The sequence below is a fragment of the Drepanopeziza brunnea genome (assembly GCF_022702325.1).
Source record: "Drepanopeziza brunnea f. sp. 'multigermtubi' strain 214-2 chromosome Unknown ctg12, whole genome shotgun sequence".
In the NCBI taxonomy this organism is placed as follows: domain Eukaryota; kingdom Fungi; phylum Ascomycota; class Leotiomycetes; order Helotiales; family Drepanopezizaceae; genus Drepanopeziza; species Drepanopeziza brunnea.
Window position 1 is genome coordinate 257353 of NW_027094075.1, and position 22149 is coordinate 279501.

At 49.0% G+C, this 22149-nt stretch overlaps 6 protein-coding genes across 6 annotated transcripts; 4 read left to right on the forward strand and 2 right to left on the reverse strand.

Moving 5' to 3' along the window:
- Positions 1–6557: 6557 nt before the first annotated feature.
- Positions 6558–7556, forward strand: L3040_006857 (uncharacterized protein; the record flags this gene model as incomplete). Its single annotated transcript, XM_007296765.2, has 1 exon — positions 6558–7556. One exon carries the CDS (start codon positions 6558–6560, stop codon positions 7554–7556), a length of 999 nt encoding a protein of 332 aa, XP_007296827.2.
- A 173-nt stretch (positions 7557–7729) lies between these two features.
- L3040_006858 (uncharacterized protein) lies at positions 7730–8206 on the reverse strand (the record flags this gene model as incomplete). Its single annotated transcript, XM_066156059.1, has 3 exons — positions 7730–7882; positions 7987–8002; positions 8100–8206. 3 exons carry the CDS (start codon positions 8204–8206, stop codon positions 7730–7732), a joined length of 276 nt encoding a protein of 91 aa, XP_066010877.1.
- A 995-nt stretch (positions 8207–9201) lies between these two features.
- L3040_006859 (uncharacterized protein) lies at positions 9202–11266 on the forward strand (the record flags this gene model as incomplete). Its single annotated transcript, XM_007296766.1, has 7 exons — positions 9202–9405; positions 9495–9569; positions 9663–9817; positions 9903–10502; positions 10704–10836; positions 10983–11056; positions 11185–11266. 7 exons carry the CDS (start codon positions 9202–9204, stop codon positions 11264–11266), a joined length of 1323 nt encoding a protein of 440 aa, XP_007296828.1.
- Positions 11267–12520: 1254 nt separating this feature from the next.
- On the reverse strand, positions 12521–13134 carry L3040_006860 (uncharacterized protein; the record flags this gene model as incomplete). The annotated part of the gene is made up of 4 exons (XM_066156060.1): positions 12521–12546; positions 12613–12869; positions 12934–13023; positions 13082–13134. 4 exons carry the CDS (start codon positions 13132–13134, stop codon positions 12521–12523), a joined length of 426 nt encoding a protein of 141 aa, XP_066010878.1.
- Positions 13135–14780: 1646 nt separating this feature from the next.
- L3040_006861 (uncharacterized protein) lies at positions 14781–18056 on the forward strand (the record flags this gene model as incomplete). Its single annotated transcript, XM_007296768.2, has 1 exon — positions 14781–18056. One exon carries the CDS (start codon positions 14781–14783, stop codon positions 18054–18056), a length of 3276 nt encoding a protein of 1091 aa, XP_007296830.2.
- Positions 18057–19440: 1384 nt separating this feature from the next.
- L3040_006862 (uncharacterized protein) lies at positions 19441–21321 on the forward strand (the record flags this gene model as incomplete). Its single annotated transcript, XM_066156061.1, has 4 exons — positions 19441–19615; positions 19708–20888; positions 21043–21240; positions 21298–21321. 4 exons carry the CDS (start codon positions 19441–19443, stop codon positions 21319–21321), a joined length of 1578 nt encoding a protein of 525 aa, XP_066010879.1.
- Positions 21322–22149: the final 828 nt, after the last annotated feature.

Below are 22149 nucleotides of genomic sequence, written 5' to 3' on the forward strand. Positions count from 1 at the left end.
GATAATAGCTCGCTTTAAATGCTGCCTTTTTAAGAGGTGCTGTTAGTGGTCCGGGCGGTCTAACGAATAGAAGTAAAGGTTTTAAAAGTAGTTCCGGTGGCTTTGCAAGTTTTGCTCTTGCTCTTAAGACTTTTAATTTGAATGTGGCTTTTGTTAGATTGAATAGTCTTGTGGCAGCAAACCGTGGTCCGGTAACGCAAAGCGTCTCGAGCATGTCACCTTTTCGTAAGTCAAGCTCTTTGACTTACGAAATGATCTAATTTAAGCAGCTCTTTTTAATTAGAACTTCTTCTCGGACTTTATGTAAAGGCTTTAATCTGCTGTTATAGCAGCTTTTGCGCTTGCCGCTTTTGTTGCTCCCGTCGCTTTCGCTGCTCTCGTCGCTTTCGCAGCTCTCGTCGCTCTTGTCGCACTTATTATCGTCGCTCTCTTTGCGCTAATCGTTGCGCTTGCCGTTCTTGCGGCGGCGCTCGCCGTTGCTATAACTCTTGCGAAGCGCCGGGCTAAAGTGAAGAGATTGCTAAGAGCTTTGATAGATCTTTTATTATAAAAGGCGAAAGGTAAAAGCGTATAAGATAAGATAGAATAACGGTTAAGATTATTAAATAAATGTTTTCTTTTGAATTACGTGCAAATGAAAAAAAATAAAATGTAATAAGTGAATAGCATATGCGTGCTATTAAAGCTTCTCGATTGACGCGCGAGCGTCTTGTAAATTTAAGAGCTTGATGAAGCTCTTAAACTTCTATCGAATCAAGTTCTTTATAAAACCGTTAGCGTGCATCTTTTTAGTAAAGAGATATTGAACTTGAAAGCTCTTTTTTAAGTGCTTTTAGCGCAGTTATATATTATGAATATCGACGTAGCGAAGCTTGGTAAAGATACGCTTTTTTTTACTAGTTATAAGCTTGATTGTTTATTAATTATTACAATAGACTACTTAAAGCGCCGCAAAACGAAGGTGCAGCTCTTTGAAAAATCGTTAAAGCGCTATAGTCTCTTTTATTATAAGGGCTATGCTAAAGAGCTCCGCTTTAATAGATAATGTAATAATTGTATCTTGCTTTAAAGCTTTTTAAAAGATCGCACTTTCGAACAAAAACATAATGTACTTTTGAAAAGATCGCTTTGTCTCTTCGTTATCAGCGTAAGAAACGTCAAAGGCTATTACTAGCTTTGATTTGCTGAATTAATTGTATTGAATACTTTTGAAGCGCGAGCTAAATAAATATCGTAAACACTAGTTTATAGCTCGGAGGTGCTCCGCGCTTAGATTAGTGCTAAAGTAAAAGAGTTAAAAGGCTATAAAAGCTATATTTAAGCGTAGCATGATCGCTATATATAATACGGATTTAACTTTCTTTTAATACTTTTTCACTTGCTTCCGCGAAGCTATCTTTTCATTTTTAACTAAGTTATAGAACGGTAATAGAGTTGCTAAGCAGCGTCCGTTCGTAAGTTCGAATTTCTTAGCTATTTTTTTAATATAAGCGTCGTGCATAAGCGTTAGCGTTCTTCGCTAACGGTCTCGAGCGACTCTTATATTAAGAAACTATTTAATATCTTTTATCGCTTCGATCTCGTACGCTTTATTAAGACCGTCAATGATCTTTTGCGCTTTAAAAAGATTAAAGTAATAGTATATAACTTGAATATCGTTTACGTAAAACGCTATGAAAACCGTTTTGTTTAGATTCGTAAAAATACACGGTTCTTTATCGAATAAAGTAAGCTTTAATTTATCGAGTGTGCTTGTGAAGTCGAAATATTATAAAGCTAGCGAGTCTTTAAGTTTATATAAGGTTCTATCGACTTTTACGAGCATACTTTTTTGCTTAAAACCGTTAAAGAGATAACACGTGATTAAGACGCTATCCGTATGTCTTATAGCGTTGATAAAAGCGTTAACGACGTCGAACTGTTTTACTTTTAAATTAAATTCGGCTGTTATAATTATTATTATCTTAAACGATCTAGCTATTAGCGTAGCAGCGTAAGTTGAATAGATAATAGATTCGTTTTAAAAGTCGCTTTTAATTATAATTTTCGATTTAAACTTTACGATCTTTTCGAACGAGCTAGTCTTGTATATAAACATTTACTTAAAAAGTATAAGTTTTAATTTAGCTTCGCTTTCGAGAATTACTTTTTAGCAGTTCTTTTTTTCTAGATTATTCAGCTTTATAAGAGCTCTATCCTTGAACTCTTTGCTATATAAATATCGTTGTAGCTCTTTTTAATAAGTAAAAAGTTTTAAATATTTTCGTTTTTGCGGGTTAAGCTGTTTTAATGACAGCTTAAACGAAGTAGCAGCTGTTATAATAGCGTATAATGTTTCGTAATCTTTATTATCTTTGCGCACGGGTTCGCTATTAGCTTAAAAAGTCGATATAAAATCTAAGACGCGCGAATAACGGTTCGAATCGGCGCGAAAGTTGTTTAAGAAAAGCTTATTAACACTTGCGTATATCCTTGCGCGTTTTTTAATGCGGCTATTAATAAGTGAATACTCTTTACTAGAGTCGGAATTTTATTTAGAGTGTTTATAGTCTAATTTCTTATTATTAGTGTTCGCTTTAAAAAGGTTTAAAGGCTTTTTTTTGATTGTTCGGTTTAAATCTCCGCCGGTTATTAACGTAAAAGCTCTCGTTAGTCGGCTTATAGCTTAGCTTTTCGGGCTTCGGCTTTAAATAACAACTTAAAGGTATGATTTGCGCGCTCTTTTATTAAAGCTAGGTTTTTGCCCGTTTACGGTGCTTTTCTTTGCTTCTAGCAGTCTTAGGGCACCTTCGCTTTTGCTCTTAATTAAAGAGCTAGCGAGACGTTCAGCGGTGTAGCTTGAATTATTAAGGTTTATTAAATCGTTTCGTAAAGCAGTTGCTTTTAATATAAACGTATTTATAAAGTCTTTAATTAAAGTTAAAGCTCTTAACGTTTATGCATCGTTCGGATTAAATAAAGTCGTATTCTTTAAGCTTTAACTAGATCCTTTTAAGTCAACTTTTATAAGGTCTGACGGTTGCTCACTTTTTATATTAGTTGTATTCGTCTCTTTTAAGCGATCCTTTGCAACGTTCTTTATGTTAAACAAAGCGTCTTTTGTTTGATTAGAGTTTTTAATATCTTTTAATTTAATAACGATGCTCTTGATCTCGCTAATCGATTAGCCGATCGATTTTTCTTCGTTTTTAAAATAGAATTGAGTCTTATCGAACGTTACGTTACGTATGACAATCATTTTATAAAGCATAAGAATATAAACTTTATATATGTTAGAAGCTATATATCTAATCAAGTAGCTTATATGTCTTTTCGATTTGACCTTAAAAGCTCTTTTATTGCGAAGAGCTTCTCGATCTTTGATTATTAAGTACGTACGAGCGTTATACGCAACTAAACCGTTATAATCTAGTCTTAAGTCGATGTCGATTTATATAAAGATCGCTAGATCGTACTATTTAAAATATTGCTTAAACTAAAGCTATAGCACTTTATTCGGACTCTTTATAAAGCTCTTCGCTCTCGGTGTTATGTTGTAAAAGTAGATAGCGGCTAGTATAGTCTTAAGCTAGAGCTTCTTTAAGAGCCTTGCTTTTACTTTCATTTTGATAGACCGTTTTATCACTTCTCTTTTAGCCCTTTTAGCTCTTTTATTAAGTTCGTAATTAAAAGATAATAAAAGCTTTAATTCGATCTTAACTTTTTTCGCTTATCTTTGATATTCGGTAAAGCCGATTACGTTAATTGCGATTATCGAAGAATCGTTGTTATAACGCATAATAGCTATTAAAAGACTGTATTTACGTCTCGTTTATGCTTTAAATTCTTTTAGCACTTTTATAACCGTTAATTATAATTTGTCTTTTAGTATAAAGCCGAATAGCTTTTTATTATATTCATTTTTAATTATTAATAACCATTTGCTTTTTTCGAAACCGTTAAAGAAGTCGAATAGATCTTAAGCGATCTTGTAAAATGACTTGGCTGCTTTATTATTTAACGTGCGGCGAGATATGACTTGTTAAGCGTGCGTAATAGCATATGCTTTATATTCAACCTTAATGATTCTTTTAAGTCTCATCTTTTTAGCGTTATAAGCTAGCGCTTCGAAAGCTTTTTTGCTTAAATGATTTGTTCGTAAATGCTAGAGTATCGATGAATCTTTTTTTAAAGCTCGGAAGACATTGCTCTTTTAAAATTTATAACGTGTTTGCAAGCGCTTTTAAGTTATAAAGAATATTATTAAGCAAAGAGAGCTACGAATCAATTAAAGCAAAGAATAATTAAATAGTTTGTATTTAAAGAACGTAAAGTTGAACTTCTTCTTTAACTTTTTTAATACGACGCTCTCTTTGACTTTTTTATAACGGAGAGTTGCGTTATATCTCGAGTATTATACGCTAGCCTTGCTTAAAAGAGCTTTTAAGATGATATTGATATTAAACCTTTTAACGATAGCGACGTTCTTTAACTTCAAATCTTTCGTCTTAGCTTTATTTAGTCCGTTTAAAGCTTTTTTAAAGACTTTGGTCTTTCGCTCGACGATTAAGAGACTACTCGTTCTAGCTTCGATGAAGTCGATTAAGCGAGAGCGCTGAATTGACCTTGGCATTAAGAGATTCTTATCGTTGACAAAGTGAGTAGCGCCGCAATTGTCGAGAAGAGTGCTGTTAAATAGCTAGTGCTTATTGTTAGCCGTGCTATAAAGACCGTCAAGGATAAGATTATCGAGCGTGCTAAAAAGCTTAAGATCAATGATAACTGCTAACACTTTTTTAAAGTATTTTAATTTATCGCTATCGTTCGATTGCTTCTTTTTACTCTTTAAGACGATTTTATCGACTTGAATTTGTACTTAACCTTCTTTCGTGATCTTTTCTCGGAGCGCTTTGAACTTAAGTTCTTAAAGCCTCTTCTTTGTAACGACGATATCATCTCGGTTCGGCTTTGCGAATTTACTTTCGTCAAAACCGTTAAAGCAATAGCGAAGGATCTTGCACTTGATTACGTCTTAATAGTGGTTTCTCTTTTTAAGGCACGAGCACTTAAAACCCTTAGCAGGTCCTTTGAAGCTATCGGAGCGTTTACCGGATTGCTTAAGAGCAGTGTCGTTGGCTTTATCACTTTCGGAGGTGCTGCGAATCGTTTGATCTCCGAAAGTAGCGAATACACTAAAGAGGTTAAAGTTCGGATTGCTAGTTTTCTTTTCGACTTAGCTTTCGTACTAGTTAAAGTAGTCGTAAAAGGTGCGCTTTTAAAGCAATGATAGCTCGTCGTTTCGAATGACTTTTGCGAGCTTTAGCGACGCTTAAGTTAATAACTATTTTTCGCTAATAGCTTTTAAGAATGCTTTTGTCGCGAGTGTACTCGTCGTCTCGTAAAGGTTATTTATCTTCGCTAACTTGTAGATAGCTCGGTGTTCTTTAATCTATATCGTTAAGGAGACGCTCTTTTGCTTAGCTGCTTGTAAGGATTTATTATAATCTCGTGCTATCGATAGCTTAAAGCTCGAGTCGAATAAACGGTATATTTCTTAAAGCTTTTTTATTAAGAATTAGATAAAAGTGTTATCTTCTTTTAAAGCCGCCAAGATCGCTTCCTCGAAAATAGAGCTCTCAACCGTCTCTTTGATCTAGTCTATAATTTGATTGTTTTTGTTACTTAAGACCTTTTAGTTGTTTATAGCGAAGTTGTATTCCTTTATGTTATCGTTATACGCTTTTCGGACGTCTTCGAACTCAGCGTCTTTTAGCTTTAAAGGTCTGTTAAAATCGTTTGCAAAAGCTTTTAAGTGTAATTTTTTTTAAGCCTTTCGTTAACGGTCTTACTTTTAGAACCATTCGTTGTTAAGCTTCGTTATTATCTTTATAGCAGACTTCGTTTTTAGTCTGATCTGCTCGATAAAAAGAGCAGATTCTTTTACGCTAATACGAAGAGATGCGTATTGTTTTATGTTAAAGCGCTTGATAAAGTATTTGTAATTCGTAATCTATCTTAAGAAGTCGCTACGACTTGTAAGGTTCGTTTTGTTGATTAAGAAGACCTCTTTTATTTTGTCGTCTATTATTATAGCAGTTGACTTTGTAACTAGAGCTTTTGAAAATTAATTGGAGTTCTTAAAGGTGGTGTGTGTTGGTTGTAAGGAATGAATATAGTTGAAAAAGGACAGATTGCAAAAATGAAAGTTGTAGCAAAGTAGCGTAGAAGTGACTTGCAGAATCCGTTCTCGATTAATTCGGAGGTTGTTAGAGACTAATTAAATAGCTCGTGAGTGCGAATGTGGCTCTTAATTGTAGTGCTTACTAGCACTAAGATCAAGAGGAGATTCTGTAGATTGAATAAAGCTTGGTATATTCTATCTAAGAAGCTCGTCAGGATCTATGTACATATACCTAAGAGCTCTAGTGTGCTAAGGGCGCTACTAGGCGAGGTCACATGACATGTCACATGTAGCTTGGGTGGAACCATGCCTGTTCCGCACAACAATAACCAAGCGCTTCTCCCCGTCCGGCGTTGAGCTCGTCCGCTTCACAAACTCCGGCACAGAAGCCAGCACCATGGCCGTAGCAGCCGCTCTGGCCTTCACGAACCGTAAGAAAATCCTCGTCTTCACCAGCGGCTACCATGGAGGAACCATGTCCTTCCCATCGCCGCTCAACTCCATCAACGCCAATCTTCCCCACGAGTTCGTTCTCGCGCCTTACAATGATGTAGAAGGCACCAAACGTGTTCTATCATCACTTCCCAAGGATTCGCTTGCTGCCATCGTTGTGGAGGGTGTCCATGGAAGCGGGGGCTGCATCGTAGGGAACCCTTTCTTCCTCCACTTTCTGAATGCAACAGCGCGCGAGCTCGGCGCAGTGCTCATCATGGATGAAGTCATGACATCGCGGCTCGCCTATCACGGTCTCTCTGCCAAACTAGCACTCAAGCCAGACCTAATCACTCTCGGAAAGTGGGTGGGAGGCGGCATGACCTTCGGCGCTTTCGGGGGCAGGAAAGACATAATGAGTATGTTTGATCCTCGAACGGGCGTCTTGGGCCACTCGGGGACTTTCAACAATAATGTGATCACGATGGCTGCCGGATGCTGCGGGCTGGATATCTACGACGAGCATGAAGTCGAGCGACTGAATGCCATGGGCGAAGATCTGCTCCAGCGCATCCAAATAGTTTTGGTAGAAGCTGGCGTTCGCGCCTTCAAGGCCGACTCAAAGGCAGATCCTATATCGTCTCAAAGGAGCGAACTCGAATGTCCCTTTAGCGGGATTCTACCCGCTGGCTTTGGAAGCGAGAAGACTGCTGAGTCTCTACGTCGGCGGCAGAAGAACTCCATGGGAGTGACGGGACAAGGGAGTATGCTGCACATACACTTCTATGGGCCGAGCACCATTACTCTGAAAGCGCTGTTCTGGCACCACATGCTGGACTGTGGGATATACATCGCCCAGAGAGGGTTCATGGCACTAAATCTGGAGCTGACTAATAGGAATGTTGATGAATTCGAGGAGGCGGTTAGGGCATTTCTTATTAGGTACGGGGATGCACTGCGATGACAGCAGTCCTGTCAGTCGAAAACATCTAGGCGAATATGGACGAGCTACGTGCGTCGGACACTACGAGCAGAGTTTTTACATATGCCGAGGACGTCATTCAATCATTTCCCGCAAGCACCCCTCGCTGTATCCTCCCAAGCTCCTTGAGGACTGTCTCTCGAGTTTCGCGATTCCTAGAAACAGATTGCCTTCACCAGCATAGATACCAGGACACAGTCTCCGCCCGGCACCGTCGCCGTGGTGATCGCGAGCCTCGCAGCCTGGCGAGATGAAGCGAGCTTTATCCTCAGGATATGGTCGCCGCTCGCCACGAGGTCGATACAATCCTGTAATACTCGTACGACGATCATGCAATGCTGTACAGCTGGAAATGCACATGGAAATGCATATGGAAGTCCTCCCGAACGAACGGCCGGGCCGCTCAATATACAGGATCGAAAGGACAGCTGCAAAACATGATGTTATCCTTCCAAGCCTTCAGATATCGAAGTGTCTACTTCCTTTCCTGGTATCCCTCTAGCTGGTTGGTAAATGTGCACGCACCTTGAGGAAATGTTTATAGGAAGCGATGATCTTGCTGATTGATTTTCCTGCTTATGATATACATCCTGCATTTCCCTTTGATTACCGTGCCTCTTATTAGCGACCATTGCAAACGAAGCGGGGAGGCTGATGAACGTCGAAATGAAGACTGCTGAATGGTTCAGAGATTCAAGCAAGGACGGAAACATCAGATAAAAAAATAGAATAGGAACTTTGGTAGATGTGAGGCTGGAAGCTGGGAAGTGATTCTGTCATATTGTTTTTCAAAGCGAACGATGAGCTGGCTCCCTCTTCGCTCATATCCCGATCATTAAATATTGCCTGTCTTGAATGAGATGGTTGTTGAGTCTGGATGTGTTGATTATATGTTGGAGGAAGGACGGAATCTTGGTAGATAGATGTCTGCTGTCTCTCGGATATGTGCTGTCTCGCTGAGATGGTGCCACGTGAGACACACACACACGTGCTACTCTCTCAACTTACTGTAATGCTCTCCATACTGCCAGCGAACGAAAAGGTCAGGGCTTCTATGCTCGGTAAGCGAGCATGTGCTAAGTAGGTAGCCCAGGTGGCCGGCCAGGTTCAGGAATACCTAGGAAACCGACATATACGACATATGCACTCCTTGCCACTCCATAGACATTTACACATATAGGCTTACGGCAAGCCCTCCCTCAACTATTCACACGTGCGCACGCCTACCGATTGCATCTACAACATAGAAGATATCGAGGTTGAACTTACCCAAAGATAGCTGCACGATTTCTCGGTTTGATATCTAGCAAGGTCCTCGCAGAAAGCCTGAGGTGCACATTCGCCCGGTCGTGGAAGTCCAATCGATAGGTAGGTAGGTACCGGTAGGTAGGTAGGTAGGTACCTAGTCTCGCATGATCACGCCCACGACCGTGTGCTGCAGCTCTGGCTCAGACCACCGGGACTCCGACCCCCTCACCCGTCCACTACGTCTGTGGGCTGATCGTTGGTACAATAGAACGTACACCCCGCAATCATATTCTCTTTATCACATTCCCCTCTGAGACCTCTCCCTCCAAAAAAAAAAGAAAGAAAGAAAGAAAGAAAACCTGCTACTTCTTTCAGAACGATGGGTACCTTTGGCGCACGTATGCTCGGCCCTGCAAGCCCCCCGAGCAAAAAGGAAGAATCGGAATCGAGCTCTGGAGGGGAGGCGAAGCCAGCAGGGGACACGAATGCTGCCAGAACGTGGAGGATGGGCGATGCGTACGACCGGAAGATGGTGCATCACGAGGGCATAAAGCAGCTCTGGGAGTCGAAGTGGAAGTTCCCCGTAAGCGAGCGAATATGTCAACACCGCGATCGATCTCCATCTTCTTCCCTTTGACACCCTTCTCAGTCTCGACGGTACTGACGAGGCAGTGTTCGATGAGCGTGTACCCCTTCCACGACGGCAAGATGGAGGATTTCGAGCCTGTCTTCCTGGAGCTGATCAAGGTAAAGAAAGCGCGGCTCTTCCACTTTTTCTATTCTGAGAGGATGGGGGGAGAGGGGTAGGAGGTCCTGATGGTGTCGTTGACCGCAGCCCAGAACCACATCAACGAAGGAACTAGCCCTGCTTACACCGAGGCTTTCTTTCCCGTCGCGGCATCACTGACGGAGAGAGGCGACGGGGAACAAGACCCCGAAGCAGCGAGCGCCTTGTATCTCCGCGCCGCCTGCCTCTATCGCATCGCCCGCTTCCCGTGAGTACCGCAGCTGGAGAGCACACCCACCCACCCACTCACTCACTCACCCGCTCACCCGCTCACTCCCCATGTTTCCATGCAGCTACATCTCCGGCTTCCCCACGCCCAACGACGCCACCAAATGGCAAGCGTGGACCCTCCAAAAAGCCGTCTACATGAAAGCCGCCTCGTCCTGGCCGCAGCCCATCCAGGACCTCACCATCCCCTTCCCGCACCACTCCCCCACCGAGCGCGCCGAGATCCCAATCTACGTGCGCCTGCCCAGCGCGCCGCCAGCCGCCGCCGCCGCAGCAAGCACCCAAGTCCCCGCCGTGATCCTGATGACCGGCCTGGACGGCTACCGCCCGGACAACACGACGCGCAGCGACGAGTTCCTCGCCCGCGGCTGGGCCGCCCTCATGGTCGAGATCCCCGGCACGGCCGACTGTCCCGCCGACCCTTCCGACCCGGCCGCGGGCGACCGCCTCTGGAGCGCCGTCCTCGCGTGGATGCAGGCCGACGCGCGCTTCGACATGACCCGCGTGCTGGTGTGGGGCCTCAGCGCCGGCGGGTACTACGCCGTGCGAGCAGCGCACACGCACCGGGAGCAGCTTCGGGGCGTGGTGGCGCAGGGCGCCGGGGTGCACGAGTTCTTTGACCGGGCGTGGATCGAGCGCGCCGATGGCCACGAGTATCCCTTTCGGTAAGTCAGTCAGTCAGTCAGTCAGTCAGTCACCAGGCAGAACGGAGCCAGCTGCGCGGGATCTTGGCCCCATCTCGTCATTTCCTTCCTGATTTCGGTGGTGAAGGGTTTCCCTCTTTTGTTTTAAACTCCCTTTCTTCTCTTCTCTTTTCTCGGGCTCTGCTCTCTGCTGATACGGGACCGGGGGGGTGGGTTTGCTAGCTTGAGTCCGGCCATGGCGTCGAAACACGGGTACAGCAGCGTCGAGGGCTACAAGAGCGGTGCGCAGAAGAAGTTCTCGCTGCTGGAGGCCGGGATCCTGGAGATGCCATCCACGCGCCTCCTCCTCGTCAACGTCAGTACAAACCTGCTTTCTTCGTTCACCACTGCCTATCCTTTCCCATCCACTAGAGAGAGAATATATATATATATATATATAGGTATATATATATATTTCAGTTTCAGGAGCTCGGCAGCTGATATCAGAGCGAAAATCTGCAGGGGACGCACGACGGACTGATGCCAATCGAGGACTCGATGTTGTTGTTCGAGCACGGCACCCCGAAAGAAGCGAGGTGAGAACAAGAAAGAGAAGACCCCCTCTGCCCCTGTGCCCCCCGCGTTTCCGCATCGGAGGCGAGGATGGATGGATGGATGGATGGATGGAAGGATGGGACGGTGCTGATTGTTCGTTCGTCTGTAGGTTCTTTGATAAGGCGCTGCATATGGGATACCCGAAGGCCAACTCGGCTGTGTACCCGTGGATGGAGGCGGTGATGGCTTGAACGGGCGCGGATGGGGTTGCAGGTCGTTTCACCACTGGCGATAAGCCTGTGAGCGGGTGAGGTGTCCATAGACCAATGTAGTAGTACCGGTAGTAGTAGTAGTAGTAGTAGTATTACGGCAGAGATACTGGCAGATCTTCTCTCCTTCTCTCTCTCTCCTTCTCCCTCTCCCTCCCTCTCCCTCATCAACCCAGACCACAAGCGAAAAAGCATACCTACGGTACATCAGCCCGCACCCGCGCTCAACTTCGACATGATGAAGTATACAGGCAGGCAAGGCCCCTTCGCCCTCCCGCCCCAAGAATCATCCATCGCAAACGCTTCTCGGATTCGTCTGTAGCACACTGTAGCACAGCCCGGCCAGCAAACTGCCACCGGCTTTTCCAACGGCGTCGATCGACTGTGAGAGAGACTCACTCAGCAGCAGCAAGTAAGTGCTCACTCAAACCAGCAGCATCTGCAAACCTTGCAATGCAGTTGCAATACTTGGAGCACTTTTTTTTTTTAAGAAGAAGAAAAAAAAACCAGTGGAAAAACCTTTAGATGAAGCTTCGAAAAAACGGAATCCACGAAAAGAAAAAGGAAAAAAAAGAAAGAAAAAAAAATACCTATCTGCTGAGAAGGGGCCAAAAAAAAAAATTTGATATATAAGCTCTGCACAGCTGCAACCCCCACCCCCGCCGCCTATTCTTAGAACAAAAAAATGGGGCCGGGCACAACCTCAGCCGTAGCCTTAACAATCATCAACAACGGCTGGCTCTGTGGTAGCTCAGATTCAATCCTGGAATCGGGGCGTTGTCTTGTGTATCGGGAGGGGGCTTGAAAGCGCCGGGTGTAGCGAGTAAAACATTGCTACCTGCACGCAGCATCGCTCTGGTGCAATTTCCGCAAACACGATTCCAAGTCCGAGTCCGTCAGCTCAAATACCAAATCCTCAAGGATTACCTTGTTCCGGAATAAACAGTATGTTTGTCAGTCCTGCCCAGGCACTTTACCACCATCACATCCAGTAGGCCACAGGGAAGGGGTCAGAAACAATTCTGTCCTGTTAAAATAAACAAGAGCCGACCCGCGCAGAAAGACGAGACGACGGCATCTTTTGCCATCGGTGGTATATATACAGCACAAAACGCTCCCCCAATCCCGTATCCAACAACAAACGTGAGCCGCAGGACCCCAAAGTCAGACAGCGCCGTGCTCCCAAAAACAAACTCCAAATGAGTGCCTCCTATGCAAGATGGCCACAGAGCGATGCTACTTCTGTCGCGGAACATCCCCATCTTCCCTCTTGTCAGCGCTTGCTCTCTGCCGTCCCTCAACAAGGACATACTCGGAGTCGGATTCACCTTCGCTAGCGCCAGGGGTGGGCGGCAGATCTCCTCCCACTGGGTAGCCCTTCTCCTGTCTGAATTCCGCGGAGAGTGGGCTTGTCGGGTATCCCTTCTGCGCGAATGTGTCGGCCAACGGTGCGCGCTGGCGCGGGTTCGCCCGCCCGGAGAGCTGGGGCCCGGCGGTCGCAGCTTGCCTGAGGCGTTCTTCGGTGGCTTTGATGCGGGCTTCGAGGGCTTCGAGTTCGGATGCTTGGGTCGACACGGCTTTCTTTCTATGAGGGGGGTGGTTAGGATACCGCCTTTCACGTAGTCGAGGGAAGGGGAAAGAGGGCGCACTTTTCTGAGACGGCAGCGTCCAGGTCTGCGAGGCTGTTGTCTATCTTGAAGAGGTCGTTGAGGGCGAGGGAGAAGGATTTAGCCATTGTTCTGTACCAGGCTGTTAGAACTTGCAGCGCGATGAGTTTGTTCAGATGCGCCGGCTCACGATGTCGGTCTGCCACTAGGCTTGTACTCTCGGTCCAGCTCTGCGTCGGACATGGTGGGCAGGATAAAGGGTGAAGTGTAGGAGTGAAGCGTAGGAGAAAGAGGAGCAAGAGGAGAAAATGGTGGAGAGTAAAGGAGATCCGTAGGTAGAAGAAGGAGGCGTAAGAAGAGAGAAGCGAGAGCTCGAGGAGGTGGAATGAAGTAGTATAGGAAATGGTAGGGTAGGGTAGGGTAGGGTAAGGTAGGTAGGTAGGTATGTAAATCAGGGTATGGGTGATCTTCAATGCTATTCTAAATTGCCAATATAATAAGGGGTTTGTGTCGGGATGGCGGTGCCGGCTGCTCTCCTCTGAACTCGTCGTCTCAGTCTCCGTCGATCTTTCCCTGTGATGCGGATGCGAGTTTTTCCTAGGGATGGCCGGAAACTCGAAGGGATCTCGAAGGGATCCCCAGGATGGAGAGGCCACCGCTCGTCATGAGATATTGGCGGAATCATGCGGACTGGACTACCGTACGGTACCGTACCGGTCGGTACCTAGTAGTACCTATACCCACAGATCAGCCAACCCCCACCCAGCCTTGTGCCATGCCTGCAATCTGATACGCGAAATGGCTTGCACGGGCTTGGGCATGATTTGTTTCATGATGGATACCTAGAAGAATGAGGGAATGAATATACTTCTACAGTATGTCCCGCATACCCGCGTACGGAGAGATAGAGATTGAAGCGTAGATAGTTTCTCATGGAGTTGCAGTCAGAAGAATGAGTAGAGTGGGTGTTGGTGTGTTGGTGTGTTGGTTTGTCGGTTTGGATACGAAGAACAGGAGTTGGGTCGAAGGGGGGCAAAAGGTCATCCAGCGTCCTGTACGAGGTCCCACCTGACCATCGATCATGAGCACACGTGATGTACTTGTGACCAAGATTTGAGGCGGACTAGCCTCCGTAGGCATATGGGAGGCATATAGTAGGCAAATAGTGGTTGCATATCAACAGGAATATATAGCAGAAATAAAAGCTGCGCACACTGATCAGGTGCGTCAAGAGAGCCGGACCACGACTCATTCTCGATCGTCGAACCCTCGACAATGAGATAAGTTCAAAAAAGGGATATAAATATATCTGCGGTCCCACCCCCGAAACGCCTTCATGAATGCTAATGAGCGTGCGGCGAAGAGCTGCACCACTTCTGCTGCGACTCACGGTGTGAACCGTTTGGTGTAAATTCAAAGCTGGGGAGAAGCCCCTATGCAGGAAAATCCATGCAGACACGAGCCGGTGTGGAGGGCTCCTATATATATATCTGCTCCAATAGAAGAAGACAACACGAGCAGCCAGAGGTTGATCTTGATATGGTGTGCTGAATAGACTTGGAGTAATAATACCTGTATCCCACCACATGTGAGAAACGGCACTGAACTACATGAACTACCAATGAGCAGGACATCACATCTATGAGAGAGGAACGATGCAAAATGAGATCGGATTGGACTCGTCCTCCTCATTCAAGAAGCTGAAGATGCCCCAGCCTCTTCCCTGACGGGATGCCATCATACCTTTTCTCCGTGCACTATAGCTCTTCCCGCCTAGATATTCAACTGCGCTGATAATGTCGATTGACGAATTGAATGACGTAAGACAAAAGATCTGAGCGAAACAAGCTGGGAATGGGCAAAGAAGTACCGGTGTCGATACGAGCGGTATGTATCCACGAATAACCTACAGGCGGCGCACAGGTCTGTTGTTGAGCTTTCACAAGATACATTCATTGCACAGAAGAGCAATATCCCGAGTTATCGATCATCTCAGATTAACTCGAATCCGAGAGGTGCGGGCATCTGCAGAAGACCGAAACGTAGATTTGTTCTACGTCCAGACGGAGCTTCCCGCCGCCAATTTCGTCGCCGGCGATGTGGAAAAAAGGACGACACGTGACGCCATCACATCGATTTCATCATACACTCTAGTTTGCGACGACGCCCAAGACCCCATCGCCCAACCTCATGAGCGCTATCAAATCGCGATCCGTCGTCTTCAGCGCATCTACTTGCGCCTCCCGGCCAGGTCCTCATCTCTGCCGCCGCCGCGTACACGACCCAGCAGACCTCTGCACCTCGTCGTCGTGGCTCCCATCCATCTCGTTTCTTCCAGCGACAACAAATCCCTCGGGCGCTGGCGAGGTCAGTGGGGCATGAATTCTACAGCAGCTCCCTATACGCCCCTCGAATGTCTCTTGCTGTTCCAGACGCTCGTGGTGTACGGCACCGGAGACCAGGACTTCGAGCGCATTTCAAGCCTTCTCACGAACAACCCCCTGGTAAGGGATGCCGAGACATACGACGCGCAAAGGCTGAGCGCAGACGCGCTGCGGCAACTGTACCTGGGGCTCCTGCGCGATGAATTGAGAGCAGAGGAGGAGGGCCCGGAGGATCAGATGTCCAGGAAGCGGAAGCTCCCTTCACCACCTCTCCCATCGATCAAGGATGCCCAGGAGTACAAGGACAAGCTGCCGCTGCTGGTCAATAGACTCTATGCACGATATCGAGAATACATGATCCGGGCGATCCAGGAGGACGAGAGACAATATGCCAGAGTACAGCAGGAGATCAAGGAGATCGAGAGAGGGGAATGGGACGAGAAGCTCTTGAGGGAGGGCCGGGCTGCGAATGGGATACCGACGGCCGAGGCAAGAAGATATGGTGTACCGGAAGCTCTGATTTTACATCCCAAAGCACACGAGGTCCCGAGGGAGGGTCTCCAGAACCCTCCGCACCCATCTCCACGACCCGAAGGAATTGCCATTAGCGATGTTCTGAACGGCACCAGTACAAAGCCATCTTCACCACGAGTCCCAGAGCATTCTCGGCTGCCAGGCTATCCTCCTCCACCCGCAAGGCCCGGGAGCATTGGACCCCATGGACCTTCTCCTCTCCAGACTCCTCTCCAAGCTGGTGTCGATGGACATCACCCAGGTCCTCCGCCTTTCCCACCCCCGCAACCCGCTCAGCATTACGCTGGGCCGCCGAATGGCCAACCTGGGCAGTATACCTGGGAGCCTCCCTTCGCTCCTCCTCCGATGCAGCCTGGACACGGATATCAGTTCAATGGCCAGCATCCACAGCAATATCCGCCGTATCCACCACAGCACCACGCACACCAACAGCCATTCTCCAGCCCTCACGGGCTCCCCCCTCCGCCCCTCCATGTACCGTCATCTCCAATCAACCCCAACCCGCATCAAATTGTTCTTCCACCTCCAAATGGCATTGCCAGACAGCCACCAGGATCTCCAGCTATGCCTTTGGATGCATTGGCCGATGCTGCTGGTCAGCAGTACCGTGCCAATTCCGGCTCACCGATGATTCAACATGGTCGGAATCCCGGCTCTCCCATGCCCCCTCAAGGCCCACCTCAATCACCTATGACACAAGGATTTCACGTGCCTCCCAGTGGACATCATGGCCCTCCTCATGCCTCCCCTATGGGACAGCATGGATCTCTTCATCCCCAATCTCCAGCCTTGCAAGGATCTCCTCATTTCCCCTACACACCTCAACAGCGGCCTTCCTCTGGAAATGGGCCGCCTCAGTGGAATCAGCAGCAGCCCATACAATTCTCAAGTCCCTCGCAGCATAATTCGATACCACCCAACCAACGGCTACCTTTCCAACCTACTCCAAATACCGTACCGAAACAGCCCAAAGCCTACCACTCTCCTTACAACCCGAACAAAGACAAGAAGCCTCCTGCCTTGCGATCAAGCTTCCCTCAAACACCTCTCGGGGGCCCAGTCAGACTCAGGACTGGAACCGGAACACTTTGGACCCCTACCGCAACCATTGGCACTCCTGTTCGTCCCGAATTAAGCTCGTTCAACTCCCCAGCAATAGAGCCCAATAGTCCAGTTCAGCGTCCCGCAATTTTGCCAGAGAAGAAGACGCCCAAGAAGGCGGAAGCTCCGACGATGGCGCAGTCAGTTGAGAAGCCGAGGAAGGAACCCAAAGCGAAGACTGCTCGACGTGCCGTTGGACGCCCGCGAGCTGGGAGTGTCGCCTCATCAGTCATGGCCGGCTCGCCGAGAAGTCAGTCGGTCATGTCTCACGGTGATGAACTATCGTTGGATAATGAGACTCTACACCGTGCTGTCAAGCAAGAAGTTGCCACGCCTGTTGGCATTGAGGATATAGCTGATACCACAGCCGACGAACAGCCGCCTCCCCCATCACGCTCTGGGCCTTCTCCGCGCCAGGCTCTGAAACGTAAGCGAGCTTCCAGCATCTCCCTTCCCCCAATCGAAGTCCGGCCCTCCGTCCCACCAACGCACGTCCTCTGGACCCGCGCCTTTCCCAACATCTCCAAATCCGCTCTTGAATCAATAGCCGGCCATAGAAACGCGAGCACATTCGCAGCCCCAGTCAAAGTCAAAGACGCCCCCGGTTACAAAGAAATCATCCTCCGCCCACAGGACCTCACCTCGATCCGCAAGGCAATCAGCGCCGGCCACCGTGCCGCCACTGCGGCTGCTCCCGACGACCTACCGGCGAATGCATCGAGTGCATGGCTTGAGATCACGGAGGATCTGATCCCACCCAAGGGCATCATCAACTATGCGCAGCTAGAAAAAGAGCTGATGCGCATGTTCGCCAACGCCATCATGTTCAACCTGGACCCTGGCCGCGGCCTCGCCCGACACTTTCAAAGCATTGGCAAGGGCAGGGGCGACGTCATTGGGTACGAGATTGATGAAGACGGCGTGGTGAAGGACACCAAGGCCATGTTCTTCGACGTTGAGAAGACTGTCGGCGCGCTGAGGAGCGCAGAACGCCGGAGCGAGGAGATGAGGGAGAACTCTATGTTGAGGGCGCAGGCTGTGGACGAGAATATGCAAGACGACGATGCGGACGAGCCGGCCGGGGAAGGGGAGACTACTACTGGGGTTGGCAACACGGGGACTATCAAAAGACGACGGAAGGCATAGATCGGTAGATAATCGGCTGGTTCACGCGGACTGGCTGCTCCTGTAGAAGTAACTAATACGAGGCTCCGAGCTGTATCATCATTACCACCCTGTGTCTACGTAGAGGCACACGCGTGCATAGACTACCCTCCCTCCTCAGGCTCCCTACCTAACGTACGGCATTGGCGTGTTCTCATCCCGCCGGGGCGTTCTTGTTGCTCAGCTGTCTATCGCTTAAACCCTTGCTCTAGCCTGGTTCTGTTCTGTTCTGTTCTGTTTTGTTACGTTTTGATCCTAGAGCGTGTGTACATTGAGGGATTAACCATCACCACAACCGGGGCGTGCGAGCCGAGTGATCACGCTACCATGCTACGCTGCACAAGCGGGATGATTTATTGATTTACTTATGTATATGTGTGTGTATGTGTGTATGTGTGTATGTGTGTATGTATGTATGTATGTGTGTATGTATGTATGTATTGCTTAATCACTAGTCATGATGATGATGAATGCGGGGAGTGCATGCTCGGGGTTTTGCTTTCACCTTGCCTGCCTAGCTTTGCCTAGCTTTGCTTCTGCTTCTGCTTCTGCTTCTGCATCTGCATCTGCTTGCCTTGGCCTTGGCCTTGGCCTTGGCCTGATGGCTGGGTCGGGGTCGGGTCGGGGTCGGGGTCTGGATCTGGATCTGGATCTCTCATGCCGACGTCGCGATGTCGTGATTGATGGGGCGGGGAGGGAGGTGCGACGTATTATGTTATAGCGACTTGGGGTCGGTGGTGGCTGCCGCGGCCGGCGGGTTGGGATTGCTAATAGCCTGCGGGGTGATTGGATGGCGGTGCGTCTCTCGTCTGGTGTCTGGTGTCTGGTGTCTGGTGTCTGGTGTTTTGCACGTTGAAGGTACGGCGGGGAGCATCTGTGCGGTGGGAGGGCGCGGGGGAGGGGAGAGGAGGAGAGGAGAGGAGGGATCGTTGTGGTTTTTTTTTTTTTTTTTTTTTTTTTTTTTTTTTTCGGGCGCTGTTGGGTGTTCGATCGGCTGCTGGTCAGCAGGTGGGGTTGGCGGGTTTCTTTCTGGGCTTGGTGTGTCGCGTTGGGTGTGGGAGGAGGCGTGTTGCGATGCAAAGCGGTGCAAGCGGTGCGAAGCGAGGCAAGGTGTATACTGACTGTGTGTTAATGCTGGCTCCGGGAGGTGAGTGCCTTCCGGCTTTGGAGCGGATTGTTTGGTGGGGGAGATTTTACGCTGGCTAGCTATATAGAGAGAGATGGGTCCTGTTCCGCTTCTCTCCCATCTGCAGAATGGTTCTGGTGGTGATCACAACGTACTGTTGTTGATATTGGCGCTTTCGCTTACGTCCCGGTACTTACTTGCGTGCCTCACCTCGATCGGTACGACATCGCATTCGTCGATATGGCCTCGGGATCTACCCCCTTCATGGACTGGGTCGCCGACTTCAAAGGCAGAACGCTGCATCCAGCCGGTGCTTCCCCTCTCGAAGGCTTGCCGACCGAACTCTTGACTAGAATCCTGCTCTACGTCTCATCAGCCAAGTCAGGCGCTCGCTGGACTCCGCATGCGTTGCCAGGTATTTATAGATATATATATACATGTTCTCCCTTCTCCTCTCTACTTCTTCTGACGATGAACAAAATCAACATGAGACTTACCAAATCTTAGGCGACGATTCTCCCCGAGTCGTAGGCTTACTCTCGAGTCTCCAAGTCTCGCATCGTCTGCACTCCGTTGCTCTCCGCCTGCTCTACCACTCCCCGAGCATCCAAGCCAGCAGGAGTCTGGCCTCCCCGGTCTCGAAATTCTTCCACGCCGTGGACCAGCGGCCGGCATTCGGTGCCCTGGTTCGCACGTTGGATCTGACGCGCGCAGCCAAGATCGGCTGTGACTACACCCTCTCGCATCCCGATCTATCTCGCCTCCCGTCGCTGCGAGATCTCCGTCTCGCGCTAAGCCAGCTGGAGGGGATATCAACACTGCACCACCTCGTCTCCTCGCGCGCCTCGCTCGAAGCACTCACCCTCGACGTCTGCCGCCGCCGGGATGCCCACAGCCCGATGCTGCAGAGCGGTGCATTCGACACGCGACCCCATGAGCTCCTCGTGTCTGACGACAGCAGTAACCTCACGAGTCTGAGATTCACCGACGCGACCGGAACAGGCGGCGGCGGCGGCGGCCTGCACCTCGTCCCCTCTGCCATGCTGGGATCGCTGCTCCCGAGGATGCACAGGCTGCAAGTGCTAGACGTGAGTCGCACGCGCGTCACCGCCGAGGCGCTGGCCTCGATCCCGGCGACGGCGCGGCTGACGCATCTCAACATCGCTGGATGTCAGCTCCTCGCCTGCGATCGCCTCGTCGCTTTCCTCACCACCCACCCGGCCGTCACCCGCTCGCTCCAGGTGCTCCGCGCCGGCCACGTGCAGCAGCAGCAGCAGCAGGTCATCACCACCCTCTCCACCACCTCCTCCTCCTCCTCCCCCTCGGAACCGCAAGATCCGCTGCGCGAAGACCAGATCAACGCCCTCCTGGCCGCGGCGCCGAGGTCGCTGCGGAGTCTAGATCTCGGCATGGCGCGCATGGGACGCGGCAACATCCCCTCTCTCCAGGCGGCCTGTGGACAGCTGGAAGAGCTCAGTCTCGGACCAGGCTTGACGATGAGGGACGTTGAAGACGTGTTGCTGCAGCCGATGTATACCTTTGCAGACGAACACCCTGCCGTCGCGACGTGCGCATCTGCTGCGGCGGCGACCTATTCCCCGAAAGAGGAAATGCGCGCCGAGAGCATCTTGGGGCCGATGCGTGATGCCGTCGCGCTCTGCCAGCTGCGGAGGCGTCTGCATTCTGTTGTTCCGCGCGCGGGGAGGGAGAGCGGAAGTGGCACTGCTGCTGCTGCTGCTTCTTCTTCTTCTTCTCCTCCTCATTCTTCTTCTTCTTCTTCTTCTCCTCCTCCTTCTCCTCCCTCCTCGCGGCTGCGATATCTAAGCCTAAACCGTCTCGCAGCAGGAGAGCAGGACCGGCTTCGCCGCAGCGTGCTACTCGGCAGGCCAACGCTGCCCCTGCGCATCATCGACGTCACGGCACTCCCGTGGGAGGGCTTCCAAGTCCTGCAGAGGCTGGCCGGCGCGGTTGGGTGGACGGCCCGCTGGGAGGGAGCGCGCACGTGGCTTGAACGAGTGTAGGATAAAAGAGTGGGTGGGGGTACGCACCTCTTTCTCATCGCTCATACCGGTACCGTAATGACTCCAGATCTGACAGACAGGAAATACCATCTGGCGATGATGATACCGGTATGATCGTCACAGTTCCGGTAACTCGTTTTCTGGACGGCTTGGATTCATTCCGTCAAGCGCTGGAGAGGTTGTCGGCGGGCATTGAAGTAGTCAGGGAATGTCATATCCTCTCATCTTGATTTGTGTCTTTTTCTAATAATCAGTTTTTATCTTTTTTTTTCTTTCTTTTTTTCTTTTTCTTTCTTTTTTTAGGGGGGGTATTCTTTTGATAATACGTGTGTTTCCTGTGCAGAGGTAGATAGATCAGTCTCTCTTCTCTCTTCAGGCTTCTCCTCCACGTGCACGGGCACGCATACCTATCCTGATTCCTATCCCCCTATCCCATCCCCCTATCCCATCCCATCCTATGCCATCCCAAGCAAGCAAGCACAGTAACACAGCGCGAAGCGCGTCTCGAACCCAAGTCAACAAACAAACAGACTAAGGCCCTCTGAAGAATCAATATATAAATACACATATCTACACATATCTACACAAAACTCACCACCCCCACCCACCCCTATCCACCCCTATCCACTCCTACCCACCCCCAACATCCGCTCCTCGATCCACGAGCATTGTAACCAGAGCTAGACACCAAGACAGGAGAGGGCCGTTATGTATGTACTCACAGGCTTGTTCTTGCTAGGTTGGATTACATAGTGTTGTTATACCTAGCTACATACTTACCTACATACCTTCCTACCAACCTATCTTTAGAGTTGGAATGGTGACGGTTAGTCGGTGGTTAGGTTTGCGGATTGTTAGTTGTGCTTAAAAAAGGGAGAGAGAGGGGGGGGGGGGGGAAGAGAGGAAAAGAGAGAGAGGGGGAGAGTGT